Below are 14,799 nucleotides of genomic sequence, written 5' to 3'. Positions count from 1 at the left end.
CAGCCTTACCTGAGGCTGCAGGACCCAACCTTGAGTTTAGGACACAGCGATTTCTTCCAAAGAGCCAATCAGGAGTCTGAAGGTATAGCGGGAATGTCTTCAGGAAGGGCAAAAGCCAGGAGTGAGAGAGAACGGGGTGGGGGTAGGGCGCGGATGGAGACCGCCCCTGGACTACAACTCCCGGGATGCTCAGCAAGAAGGAGTGCCCCGCCCCGCCCCTCCCAACCGGCACAGCAGGCGCTGCCCACCCCGTGGAGCCCAGCGGCGCGCTGAGGCTACAAGTGCCACGGCTGGTAATCGGAGGACTTTCCCGTGGAGCCGCGCAGGAACAGGCGCGCGGTGCTCCAGCCGCACGTGGTGGTCAAAGCAGGGGTGAGTGACGGAGAGTGGGACCGGGAGGAGGCGCTGGGGCGAGGGAGAGACCCCCCCCCCCCCCCCGGGAGCCTGGCGGAGCAGCGGAGCGCGTCCCTGCCCTAGGTGCTTGCTTGCCTCGCCTCGGGGTATTTGGCGAACGCAGCCGGACTCTGGGCGCCCTGAGGTTCACCCGGAATGGATGGATTGATCTCGCAGGGAGCATCGCTTCCCGGAGCTTGCTGCGCGCTCTTCTCGCACAGTGAGCGCTGGACGGATCCCGAGGTCGCTTCCCCAGATCAGCCTCGCCCGTATTAGTTAGTTCCAATGCAGATATTAATGTTTAGTTAATGGCAGACGGAGGAGGCAAAGTGCTGTCCCCTCGCTTTGAGGTGCAATTTCATTAACCGCGCTCTTAACCAGAGAGACGGAGAGGCAGGAGACGGAAGGAAAGAGCCTTTAGCTGGTCCCATGGGATTATCCTTTCTCTACTGAGGATGGAAGCCCCGGATTACGGAGCTGCAAAGGGAATCGACTGTGCAGCTAGTATATCTCCGATGGAACAAGCAGAGTCTATCTTTTCTTTAAAGAGAGAGGGAAGCAGGAGACGGGAATTAAGTGGAGATTTCATTCCCTCTGTTATAAATGGGAAGTCTCATGAGGAGCTCTGCCCATTTTAATCAAAAAAAAAAAAAAAAAAAAAAAAGCCCAATGTGATGAGTTAATCGTGCCAAAAGTTAATCAGAGAACCTCATGTTTGAGGGCACAGCGAGATGATTTTTCATTTCAGGAATTGATCAAATACATTGTCACCACTTCCTTCCTGGAGGGATCCAGCTGTAGAGATCCGTATCCACTTGCTAAAGGAAAGTTCTGGTTCACTTGAATGTTTTTTGCATTTGGTCTTTTTGTATTTTGTTTTGTTTTTCTGTTTTAGCTACAGAGAAACTTTGGTAGTAGGGGAGAAGTGGTTTTTTAAAAAACAAAACAAACTGTAACGTAGAGCAGCAAGGATGTGGATTCCCTCTCCAGTATTTTAAGTGAGTTGCCAGGTAGACCATTAGGTGAGCCTTACTTGTGCATCTGTGTGGGTTACCAGGTGTTGGAGCTGTGGATTGTGAGCATAATAAACCCACAAACCATGGTTTAAATCAATTATTACTGGAAAGCAAAATAAAGAGGGCCTTTGCTTGAAACTGCTGTACTTGGTGACAGTGAAAAGGGAGTCTATCCTGCAAAGGATGGTAGAAGCAGAGAAAGATAGGCAGTTTTCCACTCAACCCAAAGTTCTATCACAGAAAGGTCCCGTGCTGTGGTGGGGGTAAGGGCATGTCATGGATACAAAGTGCCAAAGGTAATTTTGGAACTTTGGAAATAACTTCTCACCTGCTTACCTCACAAACTGTTGACTCTGTGGGTTTATAATTTGTCTTTTACTGTCAGTTTACTTCTAAATAAAAACTTTCAGATGGTCAATTTGGCATGCATGTTTCTTAGCAAAGTAGGCAGAGGGAGATGAACTCAGACCCATTCAGACGCAGTGAGCAAGAGTAGCAGACCTGTACCCAGAGCAGGTAGGTGTGTTGGGGGGAAGGGTGTGGAGTGGGCTGGCCCCTCGTATTTGGCAGGGGTCACACAGTTAAGGCATGTTGTCTGCATACTTCTGGGTCCAGAACAAGCTGGTGTCATGTAGCCACAAGGGCTGAGAATGAAAGCACAACGAACAAGCAAGGGTCTTGAAAATACAGGGCTGGTTGACTAAGGTCATTGGATGTATGAGGTGTAAGTTTAAGAAAGGTGGCTGATTAAACCAGCCATCTTTTACCCACTTCAGCTACTCAATCAAAATGCTGAGCCCCAGTTCCAATAAAGCCCAGCTGATGATGACATATTTGTTCGTCCATGGTGATGCTGTAAAGCTAATCTGTATTAGAATCTGTTCTGAACAAAGATAGTGTAAACGTAATTTAACTGAATTGTTGAGAAGTGTGTGCTTCCCCAGGTTCTCCAGAAAATCGCGGCTCTGCTAAAAAAGGTCCCTGCCTTTCTCATTTGTGTCTCTCTACAGGAAACTTGCCTTCTTATTTGAGGGATCCTGTCACAGTAATGTGTGAGTCCTTGGATAAATTTGGCTTGGTGACGGCAATGCTTTCTTCAGAGACACTGCTACTTCCTCTGTGCTTCTTTTCTACCCTGACCTAAGTTTCTCAGTGTTAATCCCGGTGATAAGTCAGAGGATTTGCCCTCTTCATACTTTCTTGCCACTAGGTATCCTCTCCTTTCTTTTACCCCTTTTAGAGGAACTGGGGCTGAGGTGTCTACAGTTGTGGCTGAAAAGGAGATGGGGACCTCAGGAGCGATACTCTTGGTAGTGCAGCCTTAGCTCTTGTTGGGTTCTTATCTGTGTTGCTGTTGGCAGAATTCTCAGAAGCTGCTGGGGGATGTCTGACTAGCTCCGATGGAGCTCCACTCCCTTGCTAAGAAGAGCAGCCAGGCTGTCCTGTGCGATGCTGGGGACTGGCATTCAGGAGGCCCTCCTGATGGCCAGGCAGATGCAGCAGCCATCAAAGCTGCTCTCTGCTGCCAGAGACACTGTATGTCAACACCAAAAGCAGCTGAGATTGAAGGATCTAAACTTAGTCCTTCTCCAGCATCCCCCTCCTCCTCTTTGCAAGACAGAGTTATTCAGACAGACTCCTTGCCACCAGGACCTCTCAACTCAGGGAACAACCAAATAACAGCAGGGCGGAAAGTCTGCAACTGCTGCAGCCAGGAATTAGAAACTTCTTTTACCTGTGTGGATGAGAATGTCAACTTAGAGCAAAGGAACCGATGCTCCCCTTCAGCAAAAGGGAGCAATCACCTGGGAGACGTTGGCTGGGGAAATCCAAACGAGTGGTCCCATGAGGCTGCCGTATCCTTGATATCCGAAGATGAGGATGATGTAAGTTCGGAAGCCACATCTTCAGGGAGGTCAGTTGACTATGGTTTCATCAGTGCCATCTTGTTCTTGGTCACTGGCATCTTGCTGGTGATCATCTCTTACATTGTTCCACGGGAAGTGACTGTGGATCCCAACACCGTGGCGGCCCGGGAGATGGAACGCTTGGAGAAGGAGAGCGCAAGGTTGGGGGCTCACCTGGATCGCTGTGTGATTGCGGGACTCTGCCTGCTCACTCTTGGCGGGGTCGTTCTGTCCTGTTTGCTGATGATGTCTATGTGGAAGGGGGAGCTATATCGTCGCAACAGGTTTGCCTCTTCCAAAGAGTCTGCAAAACTCTACGGTTCTTTCAACTTCAGGATGAAAACCGGCACGAATGAAAACACCCTGGAACTGTCCTTGGTAGAAGAAGACGCTCTTGATGTACAGAGTTAATTCTGGTTGTGAACTTCTTGACGGTCTGCGTTAGCATTTTCTGTGAAAACCAACCAACCAACCACTTTTCTTAAAATTAACAGTGCAGTTTATTTGCTTGTCGGGAAATGCTCATTTCACAAACCAACAGCCAGTGAGTGTTTTTGTTCTATATGTATTTTTTATTTACAAGAAAAGCTGTGTTAAGATGCATTAAGAAACTACAACCAGCTACACCTGTCCTTGTAAAGAGCTGAGATTAATTAATCTGTAATGGCCATCAGCTTCTGTTTCTATAGCAAAATATTTCTAACAACCAGCGTACAAATGATTTTTTAACATGGTATGGGGTATTCTTTGGACATTAAGAAGTCCTGCACACAGTAGGATCAATTAGTAACTTATTTTGTGAAAAAGAACCTAAGCACTAATCACACAATAAGGCTTACATTTAATTCTCAAAGGTGCTTATCCATTCTCTTGCTAAATTTTTTCTTCCTCTAATTTGGCTGAACATTAAAATATAGGGTTTTGAATTTGAATATTTTGAAGCTTGAGGATGTTGATTATTTTAAAAATGCAAGAATATATATGTTGTATTTATAATCATTCCTGTACTCAGAAGTGGTAACTAAATCATTAGAATAAACTTTCTAGGAAAAGAAAAATATATAAATCATTATTAGACCAATCTGAATTTAACCCAGAATGTTAGTGCCAGATATGAGCTGGTGTTGCATGCCCATTTTCTAGGTACAGTAAAATTAATTGCTTACATAAATTTCATTTTCTGTTTGTGGTTTAGCTATCCCACAGGTTACCCGGGCTCTTGAAGTCTCCTGGTTCTCACACCAGAGAGGCAAAGCATTAGACATTTTTAATATATTTCCAGACTTATAAACCTCTAGGCAGGTCAGAGTCATGATTAGCTCAGACACACCCAGGTGACATTTTGTTATTGTTTGGAGAAAATTTCCAATACAATTGCAGCTAGACTGTTAGAAACATTTAGAAATTGGTATCACTTACTCTTGGCAAAGCAACAAACCATTGCCCCAGGATGGAAGCAGTCCTTAAGCCCACAGCCAAAAAATTAAAAGATAAGAGTGACAAAGAGAGAGGAAACTGATTCAGTGGGAACTGCATCTTCACGAAAACTCGCCTCCTCCTAACATGGTCTAAGTGTCTCTCTCCGTTCCTCATCCAGGCCCTCGGAAACTGTGATGCCTTGCCTCATGATGTTTACACTTGCTCCGTGAGAGGCACGATGGGCAAAGTGGTCACAACTTTGCAAAACACACATCCAGTGTCCACACTAACACACTGTCTCCGTATAGTTATGGTTCGGGAAGGGGTAGGAAATGGAGCCTCAAATAGCTTGCATTTTGCAATTAATCTTTGAGGTATTTCCATCCTCCCACTGCAAGAGCTCTTTTAACTTCCATTAGTGCATTACCAGGATCTTACAAAGGGCTGGAACTTGGAATTTGGGGTGGGAGGGCAGAGATGGGTAAGCGAGAACATGATTTCTTTATTGATTCTAAAGCCTAATTCTAATGCCTGAAGTTTTTGTTGTTATTGAGGACTGGAATATGTGGGTGACTTTGGCTGGCAGAGTGTGTGAGTCAGGATGTTTATGTGAATGAGCTCCTGTTGATGTCAGAGATTGATTTGATGAGTTAGGTACACTGTGTGTTACTAAGGGTTAAGATGAAAATCAAAAAGGTAAGATCAGAAGATAGTAAAAATAGAGAGGGCAGGCATGTGAAAGAATTATTAGGTAAAAATGAGAACTTACGTGGACATCAGAGGAAGCTAGATGTAGCTGAATTACCTTATTCTATATAACAGGCTATTAACTGACTTGGAAATAATTGGAACATCATAAACGTGATTTTTGTTTTCTATTGCTGTTTCATCGTGCTTTTTGAAAAAAGTTTTTGTTTTATTGTGATTCTCATGTCACGGTTTATGTTGAAGCTGGCTTACTGGAAGTATAAATTCAATATTTTGAAGGTTTATAAATTATCAGATTCAAACCTGCTTGGGCCCCACCATACATTAAGTTGGGGCAATAAGGTAATGATATCCTTGGATGAGTGAGTAGGTCTGGGCTGTGTGTCTTTAAAAAAAATACGTTAAAAAAATAATGCTTGTTCTTAAAAGCTAAGTGGGATCAGCTGAGTTTTGTTTTTATTTATTGGAGAAACATGATTAATTAGCCAAATTGCAGGCTAAACTGAATTAATGTGCAGCCTGATTTTCAGCTCATGAAGGAGGACAAGTTTGAGAATCAAGTGTTAGGAAGTTTTTCAATAATGTAAAACTGGATAAAGGAGAAAAAGCCAGAACTTTTCATTTGGAAACATTTAATGAATCTTCCAGTGCTACCAAATCACATACAGTTCTGATGTGATCTAAGGGATATATGTGTGTGTATATATATATATAATATATATATATAATATATATATATATATATATCCATCCTATTATATCTGTATATGTATCCCAATTAGTAAAAGACATGCATGAGGAAAGACCTAACAAGTCAGAATATATTTCTTCCTTCCCTTCCTTAAAATTTTAAAATTGAAGTATAGTAATCAATGCTTACTTATTTCAACACTATTTAAATCTGTCCATATATAGGACACATCTCTTTCAAGTCTCTACTTATATGATGGCAGACTATTACTCCAAAAAGAACCAATTCAGAAATCATCTGGACATCTCCTATAGTGCTGTGTTGACACAGTTCAGATAACTGCCTTAATCAGCTTTCCTCCAGTATTCCCTTGTATAGCCCTAGTTGATCCTATCAGTGCCTGAATTCAAGATAAGGAGTACTTGAATTTAAAGCCTTGGTAACACAAGCAACAAAAAGCCCTGGACTTTAGACACTATTGTTTCCAATCAGATACAGAGGCTTTGGGCTCTAAATATATTTATTTAGAAGGACTTTGGCAGATCAGGTGATTATATTACACACATTGAACAGATGATAGCTATGGTGTTGGTCTTGGATCCTACATGGAGATTATGAGCTTACATCTATCTTTTTAACATGGTGCTGGTCATTGTCCATGAAACCTTTTATTGCTAGATCTGGAACAGCAAAGCTTTTTCAGAGGTCTGTGGTTTAGGTCTTAAACTTTTTATCAGGTGTTAAAAAAACTAAACTAAAGTACTTTCCTAATCGTAAAGCAGTTCATTGTTCAGTAATGCGGTCCAAAGGGGTGAGTACCAGAAAGAAAGCTTTCTCTATTACTACTGGGATCTATATGCTAATGGGCAGTTTAATCCTTCTATCTATCTATCTATCTATCTATCTATCTATCTATCTATCTATTAAATGTTTGTTTACTTTTGAGAGAGAGAGTGTGAGCAAGGGTGGGGCAGAGAGAGACAGGGACAGAGGATCCGAAGTGGGTTTTACTTTGACAGCCAGGCTCTGTGCTGATACCGGCAAGCCCAATGTGGGCTCAAACTCATGAACCGTGAGATCATGATCTGAGCCAAAGTTGGACGTGCAACCTACTGAGCCACCCAGGTGCCCCTGGTCCTCCTAATGGCTTTAATAAAAGGCTCCTTATTGGGGCTTGGATACTTGCCTGATACTGGTATCACATGCTTTGATGGCTACTTAAAATATCTTAGCTGAAAATACCTCCCTCTCATACTTACTTGTTTTAGGGACCCAATTGGACCAGTGCTGGCACATGTCCTTTGAGGTGCAAATTTAGACAAAGAGACTGCCCTACTAAATTCATTTGTGCCTTCCCTTTGTCCTCCAGAGTAAGGGTAGTGACTGAGTGAGCACTACGCCAGCTGAATGGCAGGAATTAGGGTCTGAACCCAAGCGGCTCTACTTTTTGTTGCTTCTTGTGACAGCCAAAAATTCTAGGCAAGAGCATTTAAACATTTCAGCCTTCATCTTTCATATGTGCAATGACAGGCATATGCAAATCCTTACCTGGATTAGTCATCTAGAGTTAAGGAAAAAAAAAATTCTATATATCTAGTAGGAGAAGGTTTTTCAATCTGAAGGTCAGATTCCATTGCGGCAATTACTGCCACCACAAAAATGTGGTCTGACCAAAGAGATTCACAACCTTCACCAATGGCTCACCTATTCAGCAAGATTTAATACCACCAGCTAGATTCCACTGTGACAAAGGAATAAGACAGATCCTTACAGTTCTCTGTAATGGGGTTTGACCTTTCCCAGAACTGGGCATAAAGAATGACTACAATGAAAAGAATTATAATGAAGTCTCACTGGCTTTTCCCAGCATAAAAGGGTTCATAAGAAAGAGAATTAACATATCATTGTCTTTCAGCTATATCATTTTATGGTTCATAGTACTCTATAATATTCTCTCCTTCCAACTTTTATGGTCAGAAGCCTTGGGAAATAATTTGCCTGATTTGTGCACTGACACTGTAAAAAGGGGGATGTTCTTTTAAATATGTAAAAGTGATTTCAATAATCTGTGGCTTACATTTAAGAGAATACCTGTAGTTTATGTTTGTTAATGCGTAAGTTTATGTCTACTCAAGTCTATATATGTATTAGGAGAATGTTTTATAATTGTAGAACTGTAATACCCAAAGCTATTGTTAAAACAATTTTCTTATAGGAAACTTGGCATGCCTTAACGTTGACTTTAAGGATAACAGAAGTCTTTCACAGGTCATGAATTAAGGATTTAGAATCAACCTCAGAATGAAATGCCATAATTACATAGATCTCTTTTGGCTGGTCAGCATCTCACAGATGTTTGATTTATTTTCTTAACCACTCAATTTCAGGCTCATAAGAGTGTGGCATATTTAGAAGTTATTTTACCATGAATTCTTGTTTTATTTCAAGGAAATATGGGAAGCAGACAGTACTTTCCTCTGCTCCAAGTTTTAGCAATTTTCCTGTTTTGGGAAGAGCCAGTCTTACTCTCCCACTGCCATCTTTATGCTTCCTACCCAGGCTCTGAACAAATGTACAAGAATGCAACGATGGATTATTACTATATAGTATATTGGGAGTTTCTATTTTGTGGTTCTCATCATGCTTTTAATTTTATTTTTCTTGCCAAACAAGAAAAATAATTTGATGTTGATTATGTGTTTTAATATTCTGAAAGGGCAGTTATTAAGGTTATGGGCTTTTCCTTTGGGCATGTGATGCCTTATGTGTTAATTGCAAGTGTGTCATATCATTTTAAAATAAAACTGTTTATAAAGATGTTTCATTGTGTTTGTTAACTTTTATTGGTTTGAATATGAATCTGTGATGCTGATTTGGTCTTTTAAGATTATATTTGAAATTATTTGTCCAAAAAAATTGCAAGTGATATTTACCCTGACTCCAATATGTCATTTTTTCTTGCTACTATATCATTGAACAATATAAACCATACTTTATTATTTTACTTTGTACGAAATAGTCAAAGCTATTTGGTTTTACTCAGTATTAAACTTAGAGTGTGAATTGCACGATGTGGGAAAAACACATGAATTGGTATTGATATTTTAAAAAATACTTATCCAAATATCTAGAAAGCTTTTAGATGAAAAAAATCAAATTAACTTATGATCCTACTCTTAAATTTCTCTTAATCTACTTTTGATCTCCATTTTCATTTGAAGGATGAATAATAATTTATATTATTAAGTGAAATGTTATCCTTATTGTGTATTAGTATTGTCAAGGCTGAGACTTCTAAGGGGGCAGTTTAAAGTGAAGCTTCATAATTTACTCCACTTATTTAAAACAAAAATTGGATCAAGATTCTTATGTACTATAAAAGAAAAGAACTAGTTACATATATATATATACACACACACACACATACCACAATATATAAATAAACATATATGTATAATGTAGTTTTATGTACTTTTTGCTAGAAGACTTTTTTTTTTTTTAACCACCTCTGATCATTTGGAATGAGCTACATAATGCTGCCACAATTCCACAGTATCTTTTTTATATGACTCTTACCGGTCAGCAAGAAGTCTCTTAGAGACCCTATCTGATTTAGCTACCTTTCCAATGTTGCTGGTTGTCAGGCTCTAGGGAAGAAGAGAGTCTGAATGGTCTGGAACAGGCACTGGACCTCCTGGCAACTTGCCGGCTAGGACTAATTACATAGTCCCAGTCGGGCCAGGAAATGCAGGTCCGTCATGTGCCCTGAAGTGGGGAGACCTAGGGCTGTTTGGCAAACACTAATAACCACCACAATTTCTAAGGTCTTTGTGTTGTTAAAGCATATTATGTATCAACATAAAAATTCCTGCATTCTCTGATGACTGCTTGATCCATTTATTTTTAATATTTTTATACTGAGGGCAAAAAAATCCCCCAGAAAAACAACAACAACAACAAACTATTCTAAAAACTCCCAGAAACATAAAATTCAGTCGTGCTTTTTAACGAGGGAAATGATCCCAATTTACTTTAAGATTACCTATTATGATTTTGTTGTATTATTTTATCATAAAAATGAAGGGATTAAAATACCAATCCCAATTCTTTGAACTCCTGAGCAGGAGGAAGCACTTTCTTAATTCCTTACTATATGTTACGGAATTTATACCTTACTAGACTCTCACAACACTCCTGCAAGCTAAGAATTATTACCTTCATTTTAAAAATAAAAGACTGGACCTCAAGAATATTAGATAACTGGCCAAAGTTACACAACTAATAAGCAGTAGAGAAAAGATTGAAACCTAAGACAACTTCACTAGAGAGTCATTACTTATTCCAGGTTAGAAGGAATGTTACCCCTGCAACAACAACAAAAAATTCTATACTAGCTATTTCATTTTGTATTCATCATTTTATAAAGTCAAATAATAGTCATGGGGTTTGAGAAATAAACTCTTTCTGTAAGGCAATCGTACCAATATTTTGTTTTAGAGAACATAGCCATTTCTCAAAATATAAAACCAAATTAAACCCATCAAAACTCGCAGTCATCCTACTCACTTCCCCCACCGAGGTTCAGATAAGCTTATACTGACACTTTCCTTAGAGCTGAAAAGAAAATGTAGTTATTCTTCCTGTGTGCACAATAGTTCTCAAAGGATTTATGTACTCTCCGGGAAGGAGCTCAAAGACGGAAGAAAGTCCCATCTGAGTGCTATGTGCCAGGCATTCAGCTTTCATGTAGTATCTTGCTTAGTCTTCATAACACATGGTATAATGAGAACTTCATAATCAGGGAAACAAATGACTTGAAGTTTGAATGCCTGCTCCTCTACTCTTGTCAAGTCATCTGAGTTCTAGTTTCTTTTTTTTTTTTAAGTTTATTTATTTATTTTGAGAGAGAGAGTGAGACAGAGTGTGCACACACAAGGAGGGACAGAGAAAGGGAGAGAGAGAATCCTGAGCAGGCTCCACACTGTCAGTACAGAGCCCAATGGGGGGCTTGAACTGTTGAACTATGAGATCATGACCTGAGCTTTTGTCAAGAGTCAGACACTTAATTGATTGAGCCCCCAGGCGCCCCAAGACCTAGTTTCTTCATTTGTAAAATAGGGATAATAGTGTTTGCCTTGCAGGATGAAACTTAAAAATGATAAATGGGACAAAGGCTGAGAGGGAACCCTGTCGGGTATTCCATCTTTAGGTTCACCATTATCTTCAGTGGGCTGCTTTTTTTTTTTAAGTTTTTTTTTTTTTAACGTTTATTTATTTTTGAGACAGGGAGAGACAGAGCATGAACAGCGGAGGGTCAGAGAGAGGGAGACACAGAATCTGAAGCAGGCTCCAGGCTCTGAGCTGTCAGCACAGAGCCTGACACGGGGCTAGAACTCACGGACCGTGAGATCATGGCCTGAGCTGAAGTCCGCCGCTTAACTGACTGAGCCACCCAGGCGCCCCTTCAGTGGGCTGCTTTGTAATGGCACAACGTAGGTGTTTGGAAGTACGTGGGAGCTGTGTTCATGTTGATTAAGTACTGGCTGACAAATAACTGAACTGGGTCATCATCATGATAAAAAATAATATTCTCCTTCACCTTCTCTCCCTCTTCCACCTCTTCCTCCTCTTTTCTCCTCCTTCCCTTCCTCCTCTTCCTTAGCCTCCTCCTCTCCTCCATCATTATCAATCATCTATGTGGAAACTATTCATTTGGAGGTCTCTTATTTCTACTATCATAGACATGCCTGAGAAAGAAAATTTTATTTCTCTTCATAAGACATAAAATCAATCTGAAAACTGTCTTCCTCAATTGTAAAGTATGATGTGCTAATATCTTGTACCATAAGCCTCCAGACCTTGAGTAGCCATAGCTCCAATCATTAGCTCCAATGTTATATGGCAGAAAACTCTGTCTTTTGAATAGAAGAGTTTTGCCGTAGAAAAGCCCAACAAAATCCTTTTATTTGGTTGAAAAGTTTTTCTTGTTTTTAACATTTCTCAGTATTAAAACTTAAAAGATACTTTTCAGTGAGCAGTCTGGCAAAAGGCTGTTCTTCACTGCCATTTGTCCAGACCAGAGAGTTTGTGTGCTTATACTGAATTTATCTTTGAATTTTATTTTACCTTGTCTATGTTCTGCCAAATTAGCAAATGTAACTACTCTGGAATACAGATGACATTAAGAACAATTGCTAAAAATTGAACTTATTTTCCCTTGATACTTAAATGGCATAGTCAGCGATGCCCCCTGCTGCTGAGCAGATCCATAGTAGGGAAACTGGGTGCACCAGAGAAGGAAGAGAACAAAGCCAGCACCTATGTTAAATCATTCCTTAAACAAGTGGTAAGCTCAGGAAAATTCCCTGGCTGCAAACAGAAGTAAAGAGGGTTGGGAGAGACTGATACTAGGTCCAAAACAGTCATAGATGAGGCTGAGAGAGTCTCTGAAACATAAAGGTTCATTAATGACATATCTGGATGAATCTTTGAGTCATCCCCCTTGGGAGTTTATATGCTGTGCATAAGGAAAAGAGAGAGATCATGGCAGCTTTGTGTCAAGTTATTGCTAGAGAGCAGTGACCCAACCAGGGACTACAATTCCCCATTCACTCTTCACTTAGGTGGGGCTACATGACTAATTTGCACCAATGGAATGTAAGCAAAATGATGGGTGTCACTTCCTGACTGAAGTGGTTAAGAAAGTTGCATACCTTTTACTTCCTTCCTCAATCAGAGTTGACTTTGGGCCTGGCAGAGAAAAAGGCTTTCAAGCCCAAATGGAGGAAGATATAGGTCTGTGCATGTGGGCTAATGAATAAATAAACTGACATTGAGGGAAGAGCCAAGCATTTCACTTCAAATTATAAGATGTTCATCATAATTTGGGGGAAAATATTCAGTTCCAGGCTCTTTCTTTCCTTTGCAATTACAAATCTATCTAGTTCTCAGTCAAGACACTCATAGTTATCTATTATAGTGATAGATTACATTTACTATCATTTACTAGTGATAGATTACATTTGTATATTATCATTTACATTTACTAGTGATAGATTATATTTACTATAGTGATAGATTACATATATAGTGATTTATTACATTTACTAAATTGATGCCTAAAGAGGTTAATGATGAAAGCTAAAACTACTGAGTGCTTATAATGTACCAGGACCCAGTTCTCACATTTGCTCATTTAATCCCCACAACAATCCTGTGAGGTAGGTACTCTGATTACCATAATGTTATTCATGAACAAAGTTAGATTTACCACTGAATCTATTAGCTTGCCCAAAATATTAGCTCTGACACACAGTTCATAAGTGACAGAGTTGGGATTCAAACCCAGAGTTTGACTGGTTAATACCCTTGCTTAAGTTTAAAGCTAGTAAATGGTGGAGCTAAGACTTCCCACCTGGGTCTGACACAAAAATCCATGCTCTGTGTATCTATAATAGGCTGTCATTTACTTCTGTAGTTCTTTTCACCTCAACTGCCTATCCTTCCTTCTGCCAAGGCCAACCTCACTGATGATTACTCACATCATCATTGATCTCTCCCTTCTTTAAATGACCATGGCACTTAGTATCTGTATTCTAAAATTCACTCAGTGTAGGCTGCCTTGTATTGATCACTAATTGTTTCATGCATTAGAGTTTTCTTTACAATTAAGCTTTAAATTCTGGAAGGGCAAGGACCCTCTCTTACCTCCGTAGTACCCAGATCAATACTAACTCGTACCAACCACTTGATTGCTCATGACTTGCAGAAATAGAAACATGATGAATTCTCTCATTATGCCAGAAACGAGTAGTCTGGCCCCAATACTAAAGTAGCCTCTTATCCTGGTTTCCAGGATAAGAGAAGAACCCAAAAAAGGAAAAATCCTTTAGAGGAGAGCCACGAAGTGGATTAAAGTTAGAAACCACGACACAAGGTAAAATGTAAAAGAACAATGGCTTCTACTTGCAGAGCCAAAGGCTAAGGCATGTCTCAGGAAAAATTCACTAGTTTTTAACAGCTGAAATGCAGAAACATTCACTTTCACCAGGAATGAAAACATTCAATTTAAAATATTAAAACTGATACAATTTTTATTGTATCAAATTGGGAACATTTTTTCCCCTTTTTAAAAAGCAATGCTTAATGTTGCCATGAAAGATATTATTTCATACATAGCTTCATAGGGGCATCGACTAATACATTTCTTTCTGAAACACAAATTAATAGTATGTACCTGGAATCTTCGAAATGTTCTTTCCCCCAGTATCCCACTTCAAGAAAACTTAGAATAGAAATATTCAAGGAGATGGATAAAAGTTGATTTACAAAGATATTTACTGCTGCTTTAGCTACAAAGTGAAACACTGAAAACAATCTCATAGCTGGATAGAGGGATTGTTGAGATGAGGTAAGCTCATAAAAGGATTGCTGTAAAACCACTAAAGCTTTTCAAAGATTTTTAAGGATATGGAGAAGTGCTCATAATGTAACATTAAGTGAAGAAATTCATGATACAGGGCCTTTTCTCGAATACAGCATCATCCCAATTATGTGCTAGGTATGTAGTTTATATGTACACATGACAAGAAGGAACATTAAAATGTAAATAGCTATCTCTAGAGTAAGGTTATTAGTAATTTGCTTCTTTTGTTGTATTTCCTGA

The 14,799-nt window shown here is 39.9% G+C and overlaps 1 protein-coding gene across 1 annotated transcript; it reads left to right on the top strand.

The window, feature by feature from the left end:
• The first annotated feature begins 261 nt into the window (after window positions 1-261).
• Window positions 262-3,856, top strand: TMEM74 (transmembrane protein 74). The gene is made up of 2 exons (XM_043601607.1): window positions 262-372; window positions 2,420-3,856. The coding sequence occupies exon 2, from the start codon at window positions 2,810-2,812 to the stop codon at window positions 3,725-3,727; it is 918 nt and encodes a 305-aa protein (XP_043457542.1). The 5' UTR covers window positions 262-372; window positions 2,420-2,809; the 3' UTR covers window positions 3,728-3,856.
• Window positions 3,857-14,799: the final 10,943 nt, after the last annotated feature.

Source organism: Prionailurus bengalensis, chromosome F2 (assembly GCF_016509475.1).
Source record: "Prionailurus bengalensis isolate Pbe53 chromosome F2, Fcat_Pben_1.1_paternal_pri, whole genome shotgun sequence".
In the NCBI taxonomy this organism is placed as follows: Eukaryota; Metazoa; Chordata; class Mammalia; order Carnivora; family Felidae; genus Prionailurus; species Prionailurus bengalensis.
This window is presented reverse-complemented; position numbering and strand designations above follow the sequence as displayed.

Coding starts and splice junctions, on each gene's coding strand:
- TMEM74 (XM_043601607.1), top strand. CDS start 2,810: ATGGAGCTCCACTCCCTTGCTAAGAAGAGCAGCCAGGCTGTCCTGTGC.